Source organism: Hypomesus nipponensis, chromosome 16, assembly GCF_054491055.1.
Source record: "Hypomesus nipponensis isolate SF chromosome 16, ASM5449105v1, whole genome shotgun sequence".
Classification (NCBI taxonomy): domain Eukaryota; kingdom Metazoa; phylum Chordata; class Actinopteri; order Osmeriformes; family Osmeridae; genus Hypomesus; species Hypomesus nipponensis.
In genome coordinates this window covers 10,510,169-10,538,072 of record NC_140376.1, presented here as the reverse complement: position 1 = coordinate 10,538,072, position 27,904 = coordinate 10,510,169, and the positions used below count along the sequence as shown (strand labels likewise).

The 27,904-nt window shown below is 39.2% G+C and overlaps 2 protein-coding genes across 5 annotated transcripts in view; one reads left to right on the top strand and one right to left on the bottom strand.

Annotated features, from left to right (window-relative positions):
* Nucleotides 1-91: 91 nt before the first annotated feature.
* Nucleotides 92-2,519, bottom strand: LOC146254853 (uncharacterized). The gene is made up of 3 exons (XM_084675466.1): nt 1,053-2,519; nt 625-753; nt 92-515 (listed from the first exon to the last, which is right to left on the bottom strand). The coding sequence occupies exons 1-3, from the start codon at nt 1,302-1,304 to the stop codon at nt 318-320; spliced, it is 579 nt and encodes a 192-aa protein (XP_084531592.1). The 5' UTR covers nt 1,305-2,519; the 3' UTR covers nt 92-317.
* A 295-nt stretch (nt 2,520-2,814) lies between these two features.
* The window catches only part of tmem259 (transmembrane protein 259), a 101,564-nt gene continuing 76,474 nt past the window's right edge, over nt 2,815-27,904 (top strand). The window contains exon 1 of one of the 4 annotated variants that reach the window (XM_084675718.1): nt 2,815-3,725. In XM_084675718.1, coding sequence (XP_084531844.1) covers nt 3,513-3,725 — 213 coding nt within the window. In that variant the 5' untranslated portion in view covers nt 2,815-3,512. Of the gene's footprint in view, nt 3,726-26,571; nt 26,921-27,904 lie in introns of those variants that run through there. The other 3 variants (XM_084675720.1, XM_084675719.1, XM_084675721.1) reach the window with 3 other exon arrangements.

The following is a 27,904-nucleotide window of genomic DNA, read 5'->3' as shown; positions in this document are numbered from 1 at the left end:
GTTGATAATAAGCATGTCTGGCTTGGTAGCTGCCCAATGCCTAGGGGTGCCTACTGATTGCGTAGAGGGGTATTGTGTGTAAGTGATGTCCGCAGACACCCCCTGTGGATAAAGGGTGATGTGAGTTTAGATTTAGTGACATGGAGGAGAAAGGGGAAGAGGTGAGATGCTATGCAGCACTGAATCATGTGATGTACGGACAGGTAAAGAGGGCTCAGATGTTCTAGAAAGCAGAAATTGGGTGAATGTTAACTGTCAATCATCCATATGTGCTCCTTTGTTGAGAGAAACAATATTACTTTTGCATAGTATAGTACTCACCTGTACACCTCATCATAAATAATCAAATTATTTTTTATGGGCATAGTTGCATTTGCCACAATTCTGCTGCTGAAGCCATCTACAGCAACCACGTGGGTGGCCCCAAACATGCCAATTTTTTCGTTTTGGTCCATGTGTAACTTAAGGCCCATGTATTCGGCATGGTAGCGGATGGGATTTAGATTACGAGCACCCTTTAAAAAGAAGAGAAAAACACAGATTTGTCGGTCCTTAAGTGCATGCATATGTGACACAAATGAAATAACCAAATGAATATCAATTTGCCAAAGTTAGGCTGCTTACATGTCGTCTTTGCTCGTGGTAGGGCTGATGAACTTCTCTCAGAACTCGACCAACCCTTTTTTCAGCAGCATGTACCCCCACAGAAGCTAAATAACCCGTCATAAATTTCCGGCCATAGGATGGACCTGTCTGGTTAACACATTACATTACATTTAAACATTTAGCAGACACTCTTATTCAGAGCGACTTACAATAAGTGCAGGGACATTCCCCTAGGCAAGTTGGGTGAAGTCCCTTGCCCAAGGACACAACGTCATTTTAACATGGCCGGGAATCGAACCAGCAACCTTCCGAATAATAGCCCGATTCCATGACCCCCCCATCTGACACAATGTACAAATGTATGTTTCCTGACAGAACAACCTTCATGCTAATACATAGACTACTTTGTGCCACATTAATCAAAATTAAAACAGACATAGAGGTACCCTGTTTATTGAAGAAATCACATGATGTCTCCTGCAAAGGTTGTGCTCCATGCAAAATCGCCTAACACTCATTATGGAGCATTGCGAGGCACCTAACTGCTGTAAAGCACAACTAATTTCTGAGTGTGTTTTCCCACTCTCAAAAAGTGTGCAGATTAAGTCTGCATAAGTTTCTAGTGTAGCCATAACTAATCGTAAATAGGATAGGACTTGATTTTGGCAGAAAAAGTTCCACTTCCGCATTGTGTTCATGGGTAAAAACAAACTTGAAGTGAATTTATGTCTTGATTTTCTGTTTTCCCTTTCCGTTTTTGGTTTTGAAACAGAAAAAACGCTACAGTACTTGGGATTTTCTGTTGTTCTTTTTTCCCCGTTTTTCCGTTCTGGTTTTAAAACAGAAAAACAAAAAACAAGTTTGTTTTTCCGATTTGGTTTTGAAACGGAAAAACGAAAGAACGAAGGGTAAACGGATTGCACAGCACTTGACAAAATGTACTTTTACACTTGTAATTTAATTTGTTCATGCTTATTGTCTTTATTTATCCACTTACTATTAACATTACCATTAATAATAGCAACATTGACAATGATCCCATTATTGCATTATTGCGTAGCCCAGATAAAGCTCTGGATCAGGGTATAGTTCGGTTGGCTTTTTAATTTTTTTTTATGGAAAGAGCAAACATACACTTTCTTTGGAGGGTGTTTTAGTTGCAAAGCTGCAAGCCACTAGCCTGGCTGCCAGCCCAATTTAGCCTAGCCCGCAAAAAAAATTGGTCGGGAAGTTGGGTCTGGAGGGTCTTGTATTGGGGACAAACTATATACGACCAGAAGCTGGTCGGACCAATGAAATTGCCAGGCTTTATACGATGATGGACAGATGCTCAACAGTAACGTAATCACCCACGTCACAATAGAGCGCTTGGGTTGAATTCGTTTTCAACAAACAACATTTTATGTTGCTCTGATTGGTTGTAGGTCTATCCAATTGCGCGAAGAGGCATTTGTTTTACGAGTTCGGTTGAAACACGCCCCATGGTCACAGCCCATTGGAGAGTTATCAGACTCATATTCTGACTAGAATTATGAGTATGACAACGTCAGGCTAGCAAGCCACGCTCTTTTGCGTTCCTCATTCCTTGGCATGGAGTGCAAAGCATAGGGCAATGGACACAATTTCTTTGAAGTTGTTAATGTTTCGAAGCAAGATCTTCAATTTTCTTGAATTGTTATGGCAACCAACAACGGCACAAGTGTAACCTGAACTCATGTTAACAACATTTAATTAAACACAACTTATTCTAATCAATGTAATGTTGCCTTTTCAGTCGATATCATGGTACGCTAGTAGAGGTTAGCCGCTGAACAGGAAACACAAAACCGGAAAGCGGAAGTGGTTCAGCATCCATTGTTTTTTTTTTTTTTTTTCAGCAACCATTGGTTGCTGGAGAAACAACCAATGGAACCAAAAATTTCAGCGACGACTGTTTCCTCAACTTGGGCCAATACAAAGCTGGCCTTGCTGACCGTTATTGAAGTCTGGATCAGTACCAACTGTCCTTGGTCCAGCTACAAACTATTAGCATTTAAAGCTACAGACACATCTTGAGGAAAGCTCATTGCGGGACTTTTAAAAACAAAGTCAAGGCATGCTTTTATTCTGAAGGCAAATTCACTAAACCGGAAGTTCGATGTAATAGGCCACTTTCACGGTACTGCCATTTCACGACTGAAAGGAAGCTATTGGCAAAAACATACGGGTTCTGGAGTAGACCTAGAAGTTGAACTAATGATAAGCAATAGCTCTACAAAACCTAAGCTAACCGTCATGCTAATAGAGTGGGCTGATTAATGTAGGTCGGCTTACCGCGTTGTTCTTAGATGTCGTCCTGTACTGTACTGTAGTCCTTTAATTTCTTTCGAGTTGCTTATCCAGCGTTTGTACAGGTTAGTTTTTAACACGTTAAAATTCGGCCCATCAGATGGTTGTTGATCTAGCTTGTAATGTAAAAAAGAAATCCAGCATATTAGCTATCTAACTATTAACAAGGGATAGTTGACTATCTTGCGCTATTGAATACTGATCCATAGTTACTGTGCCCCAACAGTTTTAGCTAGCATCATAACGTCTGCTTGTTTTTGCAGCTGAAGATGGATTGAAGCTACAGTAGCTAGCTCTATTAGTCTAAGCTAAAATAGCTAGCATGTGTATTCAGCTAGATTGGGAGCATTGCAACCATTTGGCTAGCTAGCTAAAAAAGGCATCCTTGTTACCACCGTTACTGTAGGCTACTTACAAACAAGAAGCGAACGAAGGTGTATATCTGGGATTGTTTTTGAGCCTATGCCACAAGCTACCAACCATCGTCGTGGAATTTTATGAAAAGTTAGTTTTGTTCTGACTGCGACCACAGTTGACTGTATAAGCATTACTCTCATCCTCCATAAAGTAAAGAAAAAATGTCGGAAAACCAGGCTAACGTAAACAATAACATCCCACTAAATAACAACGGTGGGGTGAACAGGATGCGAAATCCTAACATCAACCAGAACCCACTGATCAATGTAAGAGACAGACTTTTTCACGCCCTCTTCTTCAAGATGGCAGTGACTTACGCCCGGCTGTTTCCACCGTCTTTCCGGAGAATCTTTGAGTTTTTCGTCCTTTTGAAGGTAAGATATTATCACGAATAATTAACTTAATTAATTGAATTGACATGTTATTAAAATCCTTACTCAATTAGTGTTCCTATTCGCCTTAATCTAGCTATATCTATAAAGATAGATACACACACTCACCGGCCACTTTATTAGGTACGCCTTTTCAATAATTGGTAAACAACAATAATTTGTAAGTAGCTGATCAACTAATCACATGGCAGCAACTCAATAATAATAATATTTTATTTGTATAGCACATTTCATACAAGAATTGCAGCTCAAGGTGCTTTACATAAAATCAATAAAAACAATAATACAAGTGATAAAAGCAATAATTAAAATAGCAAACAATAATATAACTAACAAAAGTAGTAAAACCCCTTTGAGATAAAATTAGGTAAATGCTTTGTTAAAAAGGTAGGTTTTTAGCTGTCTTCTAAAAATGTCTAGCGTGTTTGCTTCCCTTATATTTATGGGTAATTTGTTCCATACTTTTGGAGCGTAATTGACAAAGGCCGCATCACCAATCTTCTTATGACTGCTTCTGGTGACCTCTAATAGGCCTGCATTTGATGGTCACAGTGTTCTAGCTGGTGTGTAGTTTATAAGAGAGTTAGCAATGTAGCTAGGCCCTTGTCCGTGTAGAGCTTTGTATGTGAGGAAAAGGACCGTATAGTCAATTCTGAAGGTAACAGGGAGCCAGTGTAAAGTAGCTAGGACAGGACTACTCATGGCTCTACGCTAATGTTTTCACCAAGGAGTACATGTGCTCCAAAATGAAAACATTTAGGAGCACACAAAGAAATTTAGGAGCACAGTGTTTTATTTTAATTTTATTTTTTTATTAAACATAACTTAATACAGGGGCGTCGTTAGACCCTTTTTACAGGGGCACGTGCCCAGTATAAATCTGCTGTGCCCCAGTCAAATCTAAAGTTTAAGTTTTAACAAACCGAAAACACAAAGATTGCATTCATTATAGATGTCCCTGCCAAAGCTGATATCAAACTTGCGTCCCTGAACTGTTATATAGTGGGTTAAGCGAGTTAGTTTCTATAGCCTAATAGTGCATTGTGCGCAACAAGCTTGGAAGAAGGCATATGAATAGGGGCCTGTGCCCCAGTACAGTTTTATGTCTAACAACGCCACTGCCTTAACAGTTAATGCTAGACAGCAACTTTCACTCTGATAGAACTAGAACAAATAGTTAAAGAAACATGTATATAATTATAGTTAATATTTTCTTTAAACACTGGACATTATAGACTATGTAAGCACGCCACGGATTAAAAGTCTTGGTAGTCAAAGCTAGGTAGACCCAGAGCCATATAAAGAGAGTTGGGACACTTCCATAGACTTCCATTTTAGTGTAATCAAAGAAGGCAGAAGTAAAGCATTTCATTTGCGACCTATAGTCCCAAACATTGTATTTTGCAACGTTCAACCCCATTCATGTTCAGTATTACAAATCAAGTTAGCTGATTTTGAAAAAAGTTTTAAAATAATGCAGTAATTTGATCAATTTACCAGCTAACTTGCTTCGTAACACTGAACATGAATAACGTAATAGTATGTGAAAGACCCAGAGAAACACAAATTTCCGACTAGTCAAAATCGCTCACCCAAATGTTATATAGCCAGCTTTACTTCAAGTTTATTGTAAGATATAGCTTGTTATATTCTAAATGCACATCTGATTAGAGCTAGCAACAATGAATTGCAGATTAAGGGGTCCCCTATCGTCCAGCTAACTGTCGACGCTCGGCAGGAATTTCAGTTCCACTTACTAAAAACAAACGACCCTCTCACTGGACATATTCCATAATAAAATGTTTAATTGAATGCAATTAGTTGCCTTGTATATTCTGTTCTATTTACCAAACTCCTTTCTTGTCTTACATTGAGCTGGTGTGAGCTATGGTAGCTAGCATAGCCATTTCTTGCTCTGCTTGACAATATTGCTGCCTAGTGTTATAAGTTAATGTAATACATAAATGTTAATAAAGTATCAGACATATACATAGTACAATACACCAATAACCAGTTGATATTATGTGTAGGCTATACCGAAAATGTTGATATACTTTTAAGAAGTATGCTTAGAAAATAGTTCACTTTTAATATACTTTTAAGAAGTATACTTAGAACATAGTTTACTTTTAATATACTTTTAAGTATGCTTTGAAAATAGTTCACTTTTGAATACTGCAAAGTAGCCTGTGTAGTGCACTTTCAGTTCATCAAGTATACTTCCTCAAGTACTTCAAAGTATACTTTGGAATACTGTAAAGTAGCCTGTGTAGTGCACTTTCAGTTCATCAAGTATACTTCCTCAAGTACTTCAAAGTATACTTTGGAATACTGTAAAGTAGCCTGTGTAGTGCACTTTCAGTTCATCAAGTATACTTCCTCAAGTACTTCAAAGTATACTTTGGAATACTCTAAAGTAACCTGTGTAGTGCACTTTGAGTTCATCAAGTATACTTCCTAAAGAACCTCAAAGTATACTTTGCAATACTTTCAAGTGCACTTTCATTTAATGTAATTACGTCAACAAGTAAACTTCTAAATGTAATTTTACTATTATTTACTAATGTATTAAAATGTTTATGGGCCCCTCAAATGCCTCAGATCTTGAGGCACTTGGCGAGAACGGGGCCCTCATAATAGTTTACTGCAGATTCGTAGCTCTTCACTACATACTCAATAACGTACTTTTAAGAAGTATGCTTAGAAACAGAAAATGGTATACATTTATGGAGTAGGATAAATGTTTTCTATTATTATACAGCAAAAACAGTCAAAATAATTTGACATATAAGTACATTACAGGTTACATTTTTTTTAGATCCATCTCTTTCTAATTATTCATGTCTAGAAAATCTAATGCATTGCACATTGAATCTTTTTTTGTTACTGAACTAACTGAACATTCTGAAACCCTATACTCTTATACTAATAATTATCAATTGGAGTATTAATGGAAAAAAACGAAAAAGCTACTTGAGAATTTGAAGGTTATACTGTCAAACTGACTGAAGAACGAAATAACGACGGGAAATAATGAAGATAGTGTGGTTCATTGGCTAGTCAATTCCCATGATGCAAGGCGTTAAATAGTGTTAAAATGTGCTGATAAGTTTGCCGTTTGTTCGAAATACAAATGTAACTTCATGAATTTCGTTTTTTAAATGTGTCTGCTTTGAATGTAGAGTTTTGTTGCGTGGTAATTGTCATTGTTGTGCTGGTTTACCATTGTAACCATGAGTTAAATGACTGTTACATTTGATAAGAACAGCTGGATTCTAGTAACGTCATTAAGTATGTAGTGAAGAGCTACGAATCTGCAGTAAATTGTTACGAGGGCCCCGTTCTCGCCAAGTGACTGAAGATCTGAGGCGTTTGAGGGGCCCATAAACATTTTAACATAAGTAAATAATAGTACAATTACATTTAGAAGTTTACTTGTTGACATACATACATTAAATGAAAGTGCACTTGAAAGTATTGCAAAGTATACTTTGAGGTTCTTTAGGAAGTATACTTCATGAACTCAAAGTGCACTACACAGGTTACTTTAGAGTATTCCAAAGTCTACTTTGAAGTACTTGAGGAAGTATACTTGATGAACTGAAAGTGCAGTACACAGGCTACTTTGCAGTATTCAAAAGTAAACCTTGAAATACACTTTAAAGTGTACTAAATGACCTAAAAAGTGGGCCAATTCAGTTTACTTAGTACAAAAAAAAGTATATAAATGAGTACACTGCTAGTATACTTTAAGTAACATGATAATAGTATACTTTTTATACTAAGTATACTTACAAAATAAACTTGAAGTATACTTCTTTTTTGTAAGGGTACATAGTGCAGTCGCAACTCCGTCACTTGCTTTCCATGTGAAATCAATGGTATGCTTCAATTCATCGCGCTGTTGTTCCGTGTATTGACAATAGCCCGTCACTCGCGCACTGCTCGTAAATTATTTTTCAAGTTCGCACATACATATTTTTAGGCGCAAATGCGAAATGGTCGCACTGTAGAGCCCTGCTAATGTGTTCTCTCCTTCTGGGTTTGGTTAATAATCTAGCTGCAGAATTTTGAATGAGGTGTAGTCTTTCAGTGGTTTTCTTGGGAAGACCAGTGAAAAGTGCGTTACAGTAATCCAGCCGGCTGGATATAAAAGCATGAATTAACTTCTCTGCATCATTTTGGTTTATGAATGGTTGTAACTTTGCTATATTCCTCAGATGAAAGAAAGTTGTTTTGGTCACTTAATTAATGTGAGAGTTGAAATTCAAATATGAGTCAGGGATTACACTGAGGCTTGTCACCTCTGGTTTAAGCCAGGGGGTTAAACCTCCTAGATTCTTGGTAAACATCTCTCTTTTGGATTTGGGGCCACATAGTAGGACTTCAGTTTTGTCTTCCTTTAATTTAAGAAAGTTATCATTCATCCATTTGTTTATTGCGTTGCATCGTTGGGTTGAGTGGATATAGTTGTTTGTCATCCGCATAGCTAGAAAAGAGTAATGGACCTAAGCAGCTTCCTTGAGCAACCCCGTAGCTGTTCTCATGTTTTTTAGACCTATGGTCTCCTAAACTAACATAAAACTTCCTTCCTGTCATATATGATTTCATCCAGTTCAATACACTATCCGTGAACCCAATAAGGTTTTTCAGTCTATTGATTAGGATGTTGTGATCAATGGTATCAAATGCTGCACTGAGATCTAACAGGATAAGGATAGAGACTTTATTTGCATCAGAGTTTAGTCTGAGGTCGCTAATTATTTTGGTGAGAGCAGTTTCAGTACTGTGATATTTCCTGAAACCTGACTGCAAGACTTCAAGGATGTTATTTTCTTCAAGAAAATAATAGAATTGGACTAATACTATCTTTTGCAGTACTTTACTAATAAGTGGAAGGTTTGATATTGGTCTGTAATTTGCAAGTAGACCGTTATCCAATTTGGGTTTCTTTTGATAGGGGCTTTACAACAGCTATTTTGAAGGCATTTGGGAAGACGCCAGTTCTAAGGGATGTGTTTATAATCTCTAGCACCGGACCTGAGACACTATTAAACTCTCGCTTAAAGAATGTTGTGGGTATAAGATCAATATCCAGTGTTTCCCACAGATTCGAAAGCTCTTTGTGGCGGGGGGTGTTTCATATCAGCGAACCTTCGATTAAGACATGTCTGTAGGTACCTAGTGAAAAGTAGCCTCAACTTTCCTAGACCTTTAGCGGCACTAATGCTGAAGGCTCGCTGATATACACAAGTTTACGCGCCAAAACCAGGGGGCCGCCATAACTCTACACATATGCAATTCATTTCCGCCGGAAGGGGTTTGCACAGCGTCTGCCGGTGTAAACACAGCGATTTGTCTATGCTAGCTTGGGATCACGATTCGACTACTTTGACATACTTGTCGTTTGACATTTACTACTGGATAAGTTTCCAACGTTGTCGCATGTGCTTGTGGATAACGTTGTCGCCATACTTTTAAGTACAATTTAGAGTAGATTTATAGTTATAAAGCTTTTGCCAGTCCATAATTTTGGAGCTTTTAACATGGAGCAAAGGCAATGTCCAGGACTCAGTGAATTGATGACCAATTAAAATTGTGCGTTTTCCGATAGTGATGATCATAGACATTGACAGTAAAAGAAGGAATGCATTTTCTCTCCTACTGAGCTGAAATGTATGGAACGCCGAGTTAGTCAAAATTAAATCAATAAATAAATAGGTAAATGAATAGATAAATACATACATAAATAAATACGGCTATGAAATAAACTCTGAAATAAAAAAAAGATGGTAATAAATATATAGATATAACATTATATAATTATATAGCTGAATCCATTTACCGACATCAATAAATAAATACATTTATTTATTTAAAAATGATTTAAATACGGCTATGAAATAAACTCTGAATAAAATTAAAAAAATAGTAATAAATATATAAATATAACATTATATAATTATATAGCTGAATCCATTTACCGACATCAATAAATAAATACATTTATTTATTTAAAAATGATGTTTTTGTAAAGACAACATGTATTTAATTTATGGGACTTTTATTTCCTAATGCCACATTTATTTATTTTTTGAGACTTTTACGCACCACATTTTTTTCCACATGTATTTCCACACCACATTTATTTCAGTGCTGTATTTATTTCACATCTCACATGCAAATGAGAGGGGCGTGGTTGGCCTTTGTATGGGAGTGATGGCGGTGACTTAGTAGCCTACGTGTGGGGACTTGATCTTTGATAGCTATGAGGTTGCGCTGAAGTTACCTTTATAAACATGGCTTTCGCTCGTGTGACGTGGAACTCGTCTGCAAAGCTAACAATCACTGACAACACTATGTCTTCCGAGGTGGTATGTTGGCTGTCACCGGTCTCGAAGTCGGCAACTGTAGGCCAAGTGGCTGGCTATCCGGCTAGCTAGCTGACAAAATAATAAAAGTACGACATCAGTGTGGCCATTTCAGCTAGAGCTAGCTACTGTAGAGCTAGTAGTGTTGTGCTGTATTGGCACATATGAACAGCCAAACCCGTTTTGTCACTGAATGGTCATTAAAATGAGTCCAGTGGTAGTGGTTTGATTTAAAATTGAATAATTCCATAAACTTGTACCTAATATCTGGGTTTGGTTATTGTGTACCATGTTGAATGGGTCTTGGTCTTGACACGTCTTGGTTAGTTGCAACTTTAAATTGCCAATAATAACAAAGCGTTAAGAAACTTGACTTCAATTTGAAGCAGTAGCCTACTGTAAATCCAAAGGTATGGGTAATGTCTGGAATGGTCTGGCTTCACTTCAGGTCTCGTCTCACTAAATGGTAAATGCATGGCATAATGGTGAGGCTAGATCGTTATCAGGTGCCTTATCGACCTAGTTATCCACATAATAGCAGAGCGATGTAGCGGTGGTGGCAGTGATTGTCTTCTTTGTTGCTAGCTGTGTTAGCTAACATTACCTGGCACTTATCACCCCCCACTACCTGTACATCTTGCACACGAACAGTGCTCGATAAGTCTCAAACTATTTAAGACTTCAAAATCTATGTTCTGTAGAGCACTTATCCGCCCAAGTACCTCTACAAAATCTACTATCTGTGCCAAAATAATATATCCTGACAAGCCATGCCGTTCGGCAGTGCGATTCCACTGTCACCCCCATACAGGTAGCATAGCTATCTGCTGCGTTGGTCTGACGATAACCACGCCCCTCTCGTTTGCATGTGAGATTTGAAATAAATACAGCACAGAAATAAATGTGGCGTGTAAAAGTCCCATGAAATAAATAAATGTTGTTTTTACAAAAACGTCATTTTGAAATAAATACATGTATTTATTTATTGATGTCGATAAATGGATTCAGCTATGTAATTATATAATGCTATATTTATATATTTATTGCCATCTTTTTTTATTTCAGTATTTATTCCATAGCCATATTTATTTATGTATGTATTTATCTATTTATTTACCTATTTATTTATTGATTTAATTTTGACTAACTCGGCGTTCCATAGAAATGGCGGAAACAACTAGAAAAGGTAATTGTGTTGTTCTCACATACTTTCTGAATTTCTACGTTGGATAGGCTACTCAGACTTTAGTTAGATCTTCGGTTTATGGAAGTAAGAATGCCGTTTTGTCAGGACTAGAATGCCGTTTGTTGTTGTGTCAGGACTACTAGTAGTGTTTTATCGATATTTTTGTACTCTTTCCTCTATATTCATTTTGCCATGGCGACCTGCCGCAGATTGCGTGTGTGCGAGTGATGGGAAGTTCGGTTCATTTTATTGATTCGGTTCTTTGAATCTCGTTCAGTAGCGAATATCATTCACGTCTTACTAAAACAGCGGCCACGCGACAGGGAATAAGGAAATTGTTTCCTCTACTAAAAAATACAATGAGGGTCACGTGAAAAAAGGATCCAAAGACTCGTAGAAAGACCAAGTCGGGAAATGATCGAATCGTTTGTTTCCTCTAACTACAGAGCCTATGCAGGTCACATGAAAAATGATCCAAAGACTCATAGAAAGACCAAGTCGGGAAATGAAAGAATCAATCATAGAGAGGACTCGTTACTCCCGAGTCCTTATAAGGATTTGTTCAAAATGAACTAATCGTTCACGAACGACACATCACTAGTGTGTGCGTCCTTGAGAACTGTAAATCGTATAACCTATGTTGTTAGTTCATTTAAGCCTGTTATTGTATTAGTCTATAGTTCTTGTTAATTTACATTAAGTTAACTGGCGATTTTTGTATTCTTCCCCTGCTAGCTACAGTAAATGGCACGTCTGCTGATTCGATAGCGATTGCTGCCTTTGCTCACGTTTGTATTTTAGGTACAAAAAACTGCACAACCTTTTTTGGTGTAGATTTGACTGTAAAACTGTAAAATTATGATTTTTGTGACATGACGTGAAGACATTGCTGCCGCCTAATACTAAGCGGTAGCCTGGCTGCCAGCCCAACTTCTCCCGCCCACAAAAAAATGTGTTCGGGAAGTTGGGTCTGGAGGGTCTCGTATTGGGGACAACTACAGAAAACCCAGAATCGGGACGGACCAATGAAATTGCCAGGGCGGGCTTTATACGATGATGGACAGATAATCAACAGTAACGTAATCAACAACGTCACGAAAGAGCCCTTGGGTTGAATTTGTTTTCAAAAAATAACATAATACGTTGCTCTGATTGGTTGTAGGTCTGTCCAATTGAGCGTAGAGGCATTTGTTTTACGAGTTCGGTTGAAACACGCTCCGTACTCAAAGCCCAACGGAGAGTTTTCAGACTCATATTCTGACTAGAATTATGAGTATGACAACGTCAGGCTAACTAAGCGGTCTGCTGGGCGACATTCTCCCTCAAATTTCAATACTTTCGTGCCCCAAAATAAAAATTTGGATGTCATTTAGGTTTTGGCTGAGCCAATAATTTCATCAGCCAGCCATTATTCTCAAGACAAATGGCTATGGGGTCTAGCCTGAAGTGCCTACGTATCTATCTATTCTTCCTATGAACCCGTTTATGACTGCTTTAAATAAGTACCGGTTGGCTACACACCTCATGCCGGACTTATGCAAATGTGTGTATTGGCACTTTGAAAGGTCTGAAATATTATATCCACATATCAATGTATAATTATTAAATCCACTGCAACAATAGGACAAAGGACCTCCAACAAAATGTAAATAGCCTACAAACAATAAGCATACTACAGTAGTATAACTCTTAACAGGCTAGAGGCGATTCTAGGTTTTAAAACTGGTCGTAGCACTCTATCTAACCACTCATTCAGGTGCTTTCTCGAGTGTTTGCAACCAACTACGGCACACGTTGTTCCCGAACCACTTTTCTTCAGGTTGTACATTTTGTATCCTCTTTGTCACTGCGATAGCAGTGCTTTGTCGGCACAACGGAGCTAGCTAGCAAAACAAACCCAGCCCGTCAGAACGGAAGTGGATGCATATAGGGGAGCAGTTCAGGAAGTAGAGCGGAAACGGCTCAATAATTTATAGCTTATAGTCTATTGACCTTATTCCGGAAGTCACGATGGGCGCGGCCATCCGCATATTCTCATTTCCGGTTTAGATACTTTCCACTTTATAACGGTGCTAAAAGACAGTGTCTTAAACAGGCTCTGGTACTCATTTATGGCTAATAGAGATGCCCAGCGTCAACTGCAGTTTGTGGCTGCCATAACAAGTGGAGAAGACGGAATCAGACCCTGTATTATCATTGTTTTGACCATGGAAAGAAGAGGTCCGAGTGTTGTGGGCCGACATAATTTGCATCGACCTCCAACCAAAGTTGAGGATCTGCGTCCCTGGCTGAAGGCGCTGAATAAAAAAAAAAAACGGAAGTTTCCTTTTGTCTGCTCGTATTAATAAAGGGTGTAAACTAACTATATTTTAGTATGTTTTAGTGTTCTCAATTCATGATATAAGTAGATACATGATTATAACCAAATGTATGGGCATGGCTGTGAGCAAAACAATTGCTGCAGTGCATCTACATTTTATATAAAGCTTTTGAAACAACGCGGCAATCAAATTATTTCATGCGTCTTTCTAATTGCCATTAGATAGGAGGGAAGATACATATCTTGTAAGTTTTAACACGTTGCATATCGCTTGTACCAAAGCCCCTCGATGAAAAGGTTGTTACTTTTTATTATTACAGCACAATTTGTCACTCATAAATTTGCAGTTTATGGCTAATAGCAGGGACCTGATGTAAAAACTAGAGCCTCAAGTAGATAAACAAGAAGCTAGCTAACGTTCTACTGCTAACAGTGCTAGCTGGTCGGTTTAGAGGGGAAGTCTCAAATACATGTACTGACTGTAAAATTTATCACACGACTGAATTCTAGAGGACCTAAGCTTTCGAACAAAGTATAGCAAATGCATATGCCCTGCAGTGAAATCGTTAGAATATCTTATGTTTGTGGCTAATGTGATGCATGCATATCGCAGCACAGCAGAGTGCAGGGCAGCGATCTGACAAATTATATCAACACTTAAAAGTCGTTTTCAAGCCATCCAGTGAAAGGGTGTATTGTTGACTTGTTGTAGCACACGAACATTGCACATCTTGCACAAATCCACCAAATGATTTAATATTTTAGCAGCGGGACTTCTCGGCAGTTCTCCATTGAATTGAATGATATCCCCGGTAAAGCGGAAGTGCAAATACAACGGAAGTGCAAAAAGATGAAGAAAGTGGGCGGGGCGGAATAAGGTGAATAGCTGTCGGCCTTACTAGAACGGCGTAGGTATGCATCGTTGCTAACGTGTGCTGACGTTGTGACCGGCGTATGAGAGTAAAGGGCGTTATATGCTACTCCGTACTATACGATTACGGACACATGGGAAGGGCCTACGCATAGTTGGAACGCCCTGAAACGCCCTTTCCCGTGCACCGTTTAAATTCCTGTCGTGCCGTGCTGTACGCGACGGATACCCCTTGGCCGTGATTGGTCCGCTACGACATCATTTCCAAACGACATCATTTCCGACTTCGACAGAAAGGCGTTTTCTCTAAGGTCGTCTTTTTGAAAGACGTCTGTGATGAGAACTTCTAGGAGAGAAATTTTATTGTGAGCTAGTTTATGCTTTACTCTAGCGAATTCAGAAACGTGAGTTTGTTGTCTGTGCACTGACTGCCACAGTTTAGTGACCTAGAGTAGTAGGCTACATTGTAGTTTTGACTGTAGGCTACATACAGTTTGTATGGATCTTTTTGTTTCCAATTATATCTATCTTTTTGTTTATCATTTTTCACATTGGATTATACACTTGGTGGAGAAATGAATTCACAAAACCAGAGCCTTGTCTATATCGCAGGGGTGTCAAACCCATTTTCACCGAGGGCCACATCAGCATGGTTGCCGTCAAAGGGCCAGTTGTAACTACGATGTAACGTCAGTAACGATGTAAAAACATGGTGTTTTTGTTGTAGCTTTTGTGAACATAGGGCATATTATGCTGCAATTTAAGTCCGCCTTTTAATTCTTGGACAATCTGCTGTTTTTCTTGGAGGATAAATTTGCAAATTTTTCTCAGTGTTTGGTGACAAAATGCAAGCGCGCATAGCGCAAGAGCAAAACTTGTTTTGCCCTTCATCTGAACGCAGAATAGCTTTTTGAGCTTTATGTAAAAAAAAACATTGACGTTTTCCAATAGGTAAAACCTTGTCTAATGAAGGCGATCATCATTGCTGGCTCCAAATTGTCGATAAGGGAAGCAGAAACATGCTAGCTTGGCTGAGTACTCTAACCAAGTTCGAGAGCAATACCAACTTGGGTTGAATGCCCGAGGACCTTGGCTGAAAATGCACATGGGGTACGTTCGCAGAACCGGCTGCATTGGAGTGCTGTCATTCAAACCATGCTCGCCTTCACCCAGTTAAACTTTGCGTTTAACACTGATGTGCATACACTGCTTTCTAGAGGCGGGATGTCGTCACTTTGCCGTAACACAATTGAAATGCAAGGTGAGAAATGTCGTTTATGGTCAATGCACGCTGTAAAGCAGCGTAGACTTATTTCAATAGCCCATTAATCTTCCGCGGGCCACATAAAATGACGTGGCGGGCCTTGAGTTTGTCTTTAATATAATATTATGTGACTGCACCTGCTGCACTCATCGTCTGACTAGTGACAACTGGTAAGAGTGTCACACGTGTGATGAGAAGTGGGAGGTAAACAACGACGATTTCTAACTTACAAAGACGCAACAAAGCAACGTGTTTTCGACAAAAAAACGCTTCTCCACCTACTGTTCTGGCGGTGAATTGTTTTCAGCACCCCCAGCCTTCGGAGAACCATAAAGGCAACAGAAATGCTAATTAATCCGTCCTATCCGGCGGCCCGCCCATCCGTAACGGAGTCGGAGTACCATACTGGCACCTTAAGACGCGTGAGTGACAGAGACGGAGGGGAGAGCAGGGAAAGGAAATGCAGCTGAACGAATACGCTGTTTTTTTTTTTACCTAAATAGTGTTAACATTTATTTTTTTCGAAACGCAATATGTGGCGGCCAGTGTTGATTCTGTGGCACACCGCTACGAATTAGATGTATGGGAAACACTGATATCTGAGGTTGTGGAGTTAGATTCACTGATGATTTTGGAAAGTTCACTTAGTGTGATACATGTAAATGTGCTCATGTTTATGTTGCAGAATCTACTGATGTCAGTTTCAACTCCACTATTAATAATACTAGCTCTGATCAAAATTATTTTGTTCTTGAAGAACAAAGCAAGCTTTTCACATTTAACTGCTAAGGATTGAGGGGGGGGGGCAGGGACAGTGTTTAGCAGCTGGTCAATGGTGGAGAAAAGAACTCTGGCATTTTCTGTAAAAATGTTGGCTAAATATTCTCTCCTTGCTAGACGGATGGTTTTGTTATAGGTGGTTAGTGTATCTTTGTAGATATTGTAGTGGATAGTGTTTTCCTGAATTTTTTCGTTTCACTAACATTTTTAATTCTCAGCCATGGGGAGGTTCTGCTTGTGGACTTCTTTTTGGTTTTCAGTGGTGCAACAGAGTCTAACACAGATAATAGTGCATCAGTGAGGTTCTCTACCATTTCATTCAGAGAGCATTCATGATTAGTTGGCTCATATAGAGCAAATTGCTCAGACAATTTCATCATAGCTCTATCGTCTAGATCAGTGGTTCTCAACCCTGTCCTCAGGGACCCCCTGTCCTGCTTGTTTTAGATGTTTCCCTGCTCCAACCTGATTCAAATGCATATTCGTTACCATTCTACAGAGCTAATTAACGACCCTTTTATTTGAATCAGGTGTGTTGGCGCAGGGAAACATCTAAAACATGTAGGACAGGGGGTCCCTGAGGACAGGGTTGAGAACCACTGGTCTAGATGTCTTCTTTGCAGTGTGCGAAATACCCGTCAATATTCGGGGGGTCCCCATCTTGCGATTGTTGCGCAATACTGATCTAAATTTGCTCAATATGCAGTAGGTAAGGACGGACTGGGAGTAAAAATAGGCCCTCGACTTTGATTCCAGACCGGCCCACCAGAACCGGCTCCTGTATACACCACCACAGTGCCCTGCTAATGCATGTACATTCTGGGTTTGATGTGATGCTAGGGAGTTCCACAGTTAATGCGAGTACGCTATGTGCGTGAGCGAATGAATACAAAAAAAATATATATATTTTATTGTTATTATCCCAAAATGTCGCTACCGATGGCCAGTCCGCTACTGGCCGTAGGTATAAAATAGTACCTATTTTATAGATGCATGCTAAGACAATCCGTCTATTACCTACATGACAACGCACACACTTAACCATTTTTGATAGAATCAGAATCAGAAATGGATTTATTCGCCATGAATGTTTGCACAGACAAGGAATTTGCTTTGGCAGGGAGGTGCATACAATAAACATATAGGAATCTTAAATTTAAAAGTGGTTTAACTATACTAAGGATACATAAACTAGCAATACTAGGTGGAATACAATTAAAATAAAATATACAATAAAATACAATATAAGTTGCAAATTTACAATATAAAATACAATATAAAATACAAATATTACAGGAGTTGAATGTAGTGCAAAATATAAATAGTTTTTAAGACATTCAGTCAGTGTGAGCTCTTGGCCTTGTTGAGGAGGCCAACAGCGGAAGGGAAGAAACTGTTTTTGTGGCTTGAGGTTTTGGTCCTGATGGACCGCAGCCTTCTGCCGGAGGGGAGTGACTGAAACAGGGAGTGTCCAGGGTGGGAGGAATCCGCCACAATCTTCTTCGCTCGTCTCAGGGACCTCGAGGTGTGCAGGTCCCCGAGGGAAGGCAGATTGCAGCCAATCACCTTCTCTGCAGTGCGGATGATACGCTGCAGCCTGCTCTTGTCCTTGGCCGTGGCAGCAGCGTACCAGACGGTGATGGAGGAGGTGAGGATGGACTCAATGATGGCTGTGTAGTAGTGCACCATCATTGTCTTTGGCAGGTTGAATTTCTTCAGCTGCCGCAGGAAGTACATCCTCTGTTGTGCTTTCTTTGAGAGGTCGCTAATGTTCAGTTCCCATTTGAGGTCCTGGGAGAGGATAGTGCCCAGGAAGCGGAAGGACTCCACACTGTTGACTGGGGAGTCACACAGGGTGATGGGGGTGAGTGGGGCGGTGTTCTTCCTGAAGTCCACAAACATCTCCACTGTCTTGAGAGCATTGAGCTCTAGGTTGTTCTGGCTGCACCAGGTCACCAGGTTGTCTGCTTCCCACCTATAATCAGACTCGTCTCCACCAGAGATGAGCCCAATGAGGGTGGTGTCGTCCACAAACTTCAGGAGTTTCACTGATCGATGACTGGAGGTGCAGCTGTTGGTGTACAGGGAGAAGAGCTGAGAAGAAAGGACGAAGCCCTGGGGAGATCCAGTGCTGATAATCCGATATGCTATTATTCTAGTATTCAAGTATTATTCTATATGGTAGGCTAGTATTTGTAAAGCAACACTGACATAAGAGGTTGCATTGGCTAAAGTTGTTTGGATGCACGTTGTATTATTATAAATTTCGAACACTTACTAGGTCCATAGATTACAAAACAACATACAGACATATAATAAAACACGAGGTACATCATTTTCTGAGGAGGCTCAGATGCCAGTGAGTCCACATATTTGAAAAGTAACGTATTGAGCCTAGCGCTGGATTGATTTATAACAAGGAGGCAAAGTTGTGCATTACAATGCAGACATTGGCACCAACCTGGTGCATTTAACAGAGCAATTAACTGAATAAATGCCGGGTAGGCTATAGCCTATCAGAGACAGTTACGGTCTTTCCATGCGCCCACCTGCTTCGTTGACCAACCAGCCTGCAAGTCACGTGTGTTAGCAGCAGTAGCAGCTGATGTTACCTCAGCACCTGCAGCGTCTTCGGAACACTTGGCCTCAACTAAACGTTGTTCTTCTGGGGAATCACTGTGTGGGAGAGGATCCTCTGTTCTGGTAGTGAGTGTGCCCACTATGCTAGCTGCAACAGCATTATCATTCGGTGCCTCTTCTTCATCTCTGAGTGCCAACTTTTTGGATGTGAACCCAAAGTGTGTGAATGATACGCTCTGCTTTTGCTTGCTAGCCCTTGACTTCTCAACGTTTCGGTTTGGCGCACATGGCTAACTATACGTACACAGGACTGGCTGGCTCCGCTTGGCCAAAGAAATTGTGAATAAATGTTTTGAATTCTGAATACTGGACATGGTGAGGTTAAAAACATTTTAGGGACCATTAATGACAATATTAATTTATTTTGAAAACAATTGAGACCCCCTTCAAATTTTGCTTTTGAGGCTTTCAGATGGGCTCATGGGGTTATCGGGGGGGGTCGAGCCCGCCGGAACCCCCCCGTATTTCGCACACTGCTCCAGCTCCTTCTAACTTCAGCCAAAAATGTTAGATTTTGAACGTAAATGAAAAAGGTATGGATAGTAAAGTGTAGCATGGTGTTTAATATTTAACCCAGCAATTTCATACTTCTGTTTCCATTTTAATCTTTAGCCTATTTGTTTTCATAGAAGATACACGGCTAGTAAGACGTTAACAGTACAGTAGTATTTTAGCTTGGTTAGTCACCGGTTGTTCTTTGCGTGCGTGTTTGTACAAAGAAAAACCTTTTATCATGCATCGATGTCTGATCCCCAAACCATCTACTACTGCGCCTGCGACAAGGGATATTGGACAAAAAGATCCTTCTCCAGAGTAGGCGGAGCGTGCTTGTCCAAGTGGAAGCACTTCCCTGTCTCTCGGTACCTACATTATCGCTGCTGTGGGTGAAGGCGAGCATGGTTTGAATGACAGCACTGCAGCCGGTTCTGCAAACGTACCCCCATGCACATTTTCTGTCAAGGTCCCGGGCATTTAACCCAGGGGTGGACTTACCCATAAGGCAAAGTAGGCAACCGCCTGGGGCCCCCAGCTGCCCCTTGAAAGACTCTAAAAAATACTATATGATCAAGAATAACAATAATAATAATAATAATAATAATAGAAATCGATTAAAATTCATAACCTCCCCCAAAAGCATCCCCCAAAAATACCAACAGTGTTTATTCTATTTGTGTCAACGCAGGCTTCCCCTCCCACCGATACTACTGTGGACTATTCCATGGATTGCAGCAACTGCGCCGCAAAGTACGTCATATCAGTTGGTTAATATGAGACGGTAGAAGAGTGAAGTGAATACAAAAAACTATTTGCGAAATGAAACGCAACTCCCCGATCGGAGCACAAAAGAGAAAGACAAAACAGGAGAGTTTTAGTAACCCAACTGAAACTACAGAAGGAAACGTCCTTTTTCTCTCCACTGGTATCCAATCAATTTGGCATTGTTACTGACAATGATCGCTTCCAGCAAACATTTTTTGAATTTGCCATCTCCCCCTAAATAAATATCTAGCTTATTTACGTTTTTGGGGGTATATTAACTACTTACTAACCGAGAGTGAGGTCATGCCAGGAAATATCAAACTGAGGCTGCCGTATCAAACTCGCTATCGCTCGGTCGATACGGCAAAGCCGAGGTTTGATATTTCCCGGCATGACCGAACGGTCGAGGTTAGTAAGTAGTTTATTATATGGCATTTTTTGCTTTTCATTTTGTAAAATGAAATAAATGGTACCTCTATGCTAATTGTATCTAGCTCTCAAGTCTTCTCACGCTGTGTTTCATGTGTTGCCTAGCAACTCATACTTTTGATAGAATGCGGACAACATGGTTCTGCTAAAATGGCTTTAATTTCAACACAAAATAAGACACAAGTGATTAAAAGAGTCTAGTCTTCCTTCATCCTCACTTTCGATGACAAATCTTTTCAGCATCATCTGGATAGTAAAACTCAGCAGCTGACCCGTTGCTCATTTTGAAAATGACGTCAGAGGGCAATACGGAGCCGTATTGACCGCTGAGGAGGGCAATACGCGTCTGGCATGACTACCCATTAGCCAATCAGAAAGCTCGTACCGTCGCTGCCATATAATAATTTTAGTTAGTAGATGGTACTGTTTGAATCGCCGTCAGAAATATTAATCTATCAAGTATTGCACAGTCAGTCGGTGAACAAGTTTAAGAAAGCTTTATTGCTTGCGGCCAGCCCACAAGGAGACAAAAACATCACACGCCATTGTGCTACGAAGTTTGTCTGCTAGCATGTTGTGCTAGCTAGCTATTTAAGCAGCCCCGCTCTTTATAGTCATAAGGCTGAGACAAAGGCATGCAAATATCCCATGGCTCTTCTTCATTGGCTCCCTTGCATAGACCTGGCGCACACATGTGTACGTGCGTGTTAGTGTGTGCGTGTTTACGACATCAACCCTGATTGAAACACAACAACAGGATCTCTTGATGTCATAAAAGCTCCTTTCTATAAGTGTCAACAAATGGTCACCAGACCTTGCGTTTCCACCTATAGTCTTTGTCATACATATCCTTAAAACAACAAAAAAAAAACCCTCTTCTTTGTCCTCAGCCTTGGGGACTTGAATGTTTACTCAGAGTTGAGATTTGGGGTAGGCCTTTCTTTGCACCCAAGTAATACTTAACACAGAATCATTCTTAAACAGGATAACAGTTACATATACATTTTTCCAACAATTGCAATTCCATCTGAAATACTGCCGGTGATAATGTTGTTACAATAACTTGTTTCAAAGGGGGTTCTTAGTTAATTAATGCAATAAAAGTAGTCTAAGTATTTGAAAATATCACTGCAAGAGAAAAACTTAAGGTGACAAGTCATAGAGGTTAGGACCGTTTTACACCGGATTGCCCAATATCTTCGTTTGATCCCCAACTTTTCAACTGAGGCTGCTATAGCTTATTATTACCTCTTGCAGGGGAAATGAGAAGACAACCGTTTCATTCTGCACTTCACTTTTTGTATTTTGAATTGTAAATGAGCAGCGACAAATGTATGCTTTTAAATTATGCAATCTTCAAAATTAATAGCTACACAATTTTATATACAATATTCAGATATATCAGTTGGAAAAATTACAGTTAATAAACGGACCCATCTATTACCGACGCTAGCAAGCACACCCTACAATTTTCCCCAAAATTGTTGTTTCCCAAAAACTTTACCCTCTCTAGTTATTATTATTATATTAATAACTAGAAAGTGCATTTCCTGCAGAAAATGCGTTACAATGCTGAAAGATATTTAAATTTCTGAAAATACAGAAATAAGAAAATTCCCGCAAGCTGAAAGCTGAAATGAATTTCAAAAATGTGTGTCACACAAAAGAGGGAGTGTGGAAGCTGAACTGCATCATCTAACAACGCTTAGTGCTTAAATACAATGCGGGAGGATCTTAAAGCTGAACTGTTAAACTGTAGTAGAAGAGGTAACAAGACAAGAATATACATTGTAATTGCTGAAATTATAGTTGGGATAATAATAGCAGTAGCAGATACAGTAGTATCAGTGGCAAAGAATAAAACAGTTCCATTAGCAATGGTAGCTCATAAAAGAGATATTAGCAGCATCTGCAGAATTAGTTGTAGTAGTGGCATGAGATATAGCAGCCGGTGCAGTAGTAGTATCAGTAGTGGTAGCAGTTGTGTTGTGTTGTGGTGCTCTTAAATGAGTTGATTGACTGAATAGCTCCAACTTTTGACTCCACTAATAAGCTAACACCAATCACCTGTGTGAGAGATTACGTTGTGCCACAGTGATGGTGCAGCTATGAAACACAAATCATGGAAAAGGTCGTTTATAAACGGATTGTGAATCACCTAGAAGTTAATAATATCTTATACACACATCAATATGGATTTCAACGTCAAAAAATACTCGACATACATGGTGCTCTTACAACTTGTTGATAAAATCACCACATCTCTAAAAAAATAACTAATATACTATAGGAATATTTCTTAACCTTTCCAAAGCATTTGATACAGTAGATCACAACATACGGATTTACAGAGTTCACCCTATGTTGGCTAAAATACTATTTGACTAACAGAAAGCAGTTAGTCTCTTATAAAATAACAATTCCTCCGAAAATGTATCAACATGTGGGGTACCACAAGGATCCATTCTTGGCCCCCTCTTATTCTTAATTTAAGTTAATGACTTGGCGTCCTTATCAAAACAATTATTTGCCGTTATTGGCAGATGATACCAATTTATTTATGTCCCAAAATGTAGACACTTTAGTGACTGATCTATGAATAATTATTTGTATAAGGTAAATCAATGGTTAAAGGCAAATAAATTATCCCTCAATGTAAAAAAAACAAAAAAAACGTCATTATCTTTGCAGGCAGAAACAAGAAATATGATAAAGAAAAAGCTAAGATCTATATTAATGACAAAGCTATTAATCAGGTAAGTCACACCCGCTTCTTAGGCATAATAATAATAGAAACTTTCCTGGAAAAACCAAATGGATTTTGTTTGTAAAAAAATATCCCAAAACATTGGCATCATAAGTTAAGTCAAAACCTTCCTATCACAAAATATATTCACAATTCTTTATTACAGTTTGATTTATCCTTATCCAACGTCCTGCAATATAATATGGGCTAGCACGTACACAATATATATATATATTTTTTTACTTCAACCCAGATATTCACCACCACTATACATGACACCAGAATTTTTTAAGACCAATAATGACAAAATCTAGTCTAAAACAACATACAATAATGTTTAGAGGCCCCACCATATGGAATAATCCAACCCAACTGCAACAATCTTGCTTGTCATTCCCCGTTTTCAAAGAACTTAGAAAAAAAGATTTAATAGGACATTCAAGCACTACTTTCACCAGATTTTTATGTTTTCCTGGTTTGTTTTCTTTGTTTTGGTTTTCTGTTTTTTTTTAATATTTGACAACCTGATATACACATAAACACTTCTATGCATCATTTCGACTCATTTCTTTTGCAATTTGTTAAATATATTTAGTATCAATCACGTATTTATAATGTTCAATGATATAAAATGAGTTTCATTTTTGTATTTTTTGGTAAAATTTCAACGATTCTCTTTTGCTTTCACTTTAGTTTTACACGTGTAATTAACATATAATTTATATAGATAATTAATGGTAGAATTTTGACTTATTTTATTTGTTTATCCTGGAAAATGTTGTTTAGTTTGATTAATGTATAATATTGACTAAAGTTTCTGAAATGTTTTTTCTCTTCTTTTGTATCTTTATATTGTTTAAATCATTGTATAAATGCGAATAAACAAACAAACAAACAGAGAGGGCAGAGAGAATAACAGAAATACACCTCAAATCCACACCTCAAACAAGTTAACTTAGATGCAAAACTATACGTCCAATCCAAAAAATAAGAATATGTTCCGAGACCCAAACCATAAATATCCTTTAAATCAGGGGTTTTCAACCGGGGGTCCGCGGCCCCCTGGTGGTCCGCGGCGGCATTGCAGGGGGTCCGCGACACAAGCCTATGTTGATCAGTCCACCATTGATTAAAAAATATATATAAATTCGCTACGCAGATTTTTCTAGATTTGTTTTTCAGTTGTTTTTATATATATTTTTTATTAGTGTTCAGAATCTCACGTACACATATTTAAATTTTTCAGATTTTATGTATATTTTAGGTGTGTCACAATACAAAAAATTCAGTAGTCGGTGCCAATACCTGTAAAATGACACGATTGTCGATGCAAATTTTGATACCACGGTCAAAAAAACATTAAAAAATGATTTTTTAAGATTCCATGTACTTGAACTTGAAACATTAACTTCTTTATTAAAATATTTGAACAATAGCTAAATGTCATAAGACATTCAAAACATGTGCAATAGAGCATAGCACAACATAATAAAGTGCAATTAAGCCATTCAGCACATGAGTTTACCTTCTAACCAAGGTAGGATAGGCTAACGTTAAAACTACAGCATAGCTAACCTAAACTATGTACATAACATAATCCAATGGCTTATGTTATGTGTTATGTACATATGGAGATGGTGGGCACACGTGTTAACACACGTGCCCACCATCTCAAACGTTATGTTACGTATTTCAGTATGACAGATTAAAAAAACTGAAAAAGTGCATTCTTTTGATGCATTCAGAATTTCACTGCGACCACAACAAACATTGATTTGTTTTGTATGATGCCAGATGTTAGCATCTGTGCTGCGCCTCTTCTGGAACCTAATCAGAACTCACCTTGAATTCTTTAAACAAATCCGTATAACGATCTTTATAGGTGCTTAGCTAGGTGCTTAGCTAAATAAAAATAAAAAAGTATTACCTCCCTTGGTCTGAAGACCACGGTAGCATTTTTTGCATAATGGCTTCTGCGGATTAATTATAACACCACGGTCATCTGCCTCAAACGCAAAGTATTTCCAAACTTTTTGTGCCTTTCTTGTCAACAAGTCGAGGTGGGGCAATCGCTGCAGCTGCAGTTGCTATCTTGGTTTTCTGAATGTAAACGTCAATTGGGAAAACACCTGAATACTGCCCCATCAGTTCCAGAAGAGGCGCAGCATCAATGCTAACATCTGGTATCGGTGCTCACGGTGCTTAAAAAAAAATGGGCATCGTCTGTGTTTTGTTATTTTAGCATCAAAAGGTATCGTAAGTATCAGTTCTTGTGACATCCCTATATTGTTTGAGGTTTTTAAGTAGATATATCTAGATTTGTTTGAGGTTTTTAAATAAAAGCAACATGGAAAACCAAACTTCCTATTCACATGCACGCACGCACACACATTGTGTGAAAATTGCGTCAATGCTGGCAAACTACAAATATTTTTTCAACGACATCTGAAGCTCTTCTTCACTGTAAGCGTTTCGGTCTGCACTCTAAGCTCTCACATACACACCCATGTAAATCTCAGAAACGGTTTGAAAAACTCATGAAACATAATTAGTGATATTGAAAAATGTTGAATAAAAAGCAGAATTAAAAAAAAAGTTGTGTAGGGTTTTGTCAACATTTTAAAGTTTAAATGGTGGCTCAAGCTGAAAGATTAAGGGAAAAGAAGGATTTGAAAGTTGAAGAACCTAGCTGAACCTCGCCAAAACAGAACTTCTCATCATCCCGGCCAAACCCTCCATCTCCCACGACCTCTCAATCACCCTGGGATCTGCGACGGTGACCCCCTTATCCTCTGCCAGGAACCATGGGGTTACCATGGATGACAAGCTCTCCCTCACGGCCCACATTGCTGCGGTCTCCCGGTCGTGTAGATTCACCCTCTACAACATCCGGAAGATCAGGAGATACCTGTCTGAGCACTCCACCCAGCTGCTTGTCCAAGCACTTGTCCTCTCCAAGTTGGACTACTGCAACTCGCTGCTCATCGGTCTCCCAGCATGCGCAACCCGCCCTATTCAGAGGATTCAAAATGCAGCGGTCCGCCTGGTCTACAATCTACCCAGACGCTCCCACGTTACCCCGCTCCTCATCTCCCTCCACTGGCTACCCATCACGTCCCGCATCAGATACCGCCACCTACAACAAACCGCCTGGTGGTCCCACCGCTCAAGACTGCCCAGTCCCAACACAAGCTCTTCTCCTGCCTGGCCCCCCAGTGGTGGAATCAACTCCCCACCTCCATAAGAGACACAGACTGTCTCTCCACCTTCAAGAAAAGGCTCAAGACGCACTTGTTCCGGGAGTACAATGGTACTTAGAAATGGTCTGCTGAATGCTAGTAGTACCCAATGCTTGTTTCCTCAAGGATCACAATGACTCTTGCTTAGAGACTTGCTCTTGTTGGTTAGTGGTACCTGATTTAAACTGTTGTATTCTATTTTTGTTAATCTTATTTGTATCTTACTGTTGCTTGCACTTAGAGATTCATGTTGTTTAATTGTAAGTTGCTTAACTACATGCTCTTATGGTTTTTCCCTTTGGAACTTTTTGGTTGTTCACAATGTGTGCTTCTTGTTTTGGCTACCCGCAATGCTTTGGGGCTATCTTGTTATTATCAGTGACATATGCACTTTGTAATGCTCTCTCTTGGATAATCTCTTGCTAAATGAATAGATGTAAATGTAAGAAGATTTAAGAAGTTTGAGAGGATAAAAAAAAGAACATTGATTTATATTAATTCAAGCATAAGAGGTACAAAGCTAAAAAGTCTCAGCAGTCATAGCCTGAGACTGCAGAATTTTTTGATAGCTCAACGGTTTTGGCTAAGCCCCAAATGTTTACAACGTCTGCCTCTGCGCCTGATTAACACTCGGATCGATAAGCATTCTCAAAAATGATAGCAATATAAAAAATTATAGAATCTGTTTCCGTAATCATGATCCCCCCCTCCCCCCCAGTCAAAGCAGGCTGCAACCAGCCCTGCTGGAAGCTATGTTTAAAATCACCCATATTGGGGACAATGAATCATGGATATTAAACTGAAATATTTGGCACAGTAAACAAGCTGGTTGAGTGTTGAGTTGCTAATGTTAGCAAGCAGACATTTGACTTTGCAGAGACGTTTCAGCACGGTTTGTTAGTCTAGCTGGCTAGACACAAGCTAGAGTAACTTATCATTCTGTGCCTTTTTTCCCTTTAACGAAAGGTAGGCTTCTGACTCATGCACAATCATGATTGAGATTATATGTTTTCGATTGTGTTCCGTTCATTTTTGGTCATAGTTACTGTAATTTC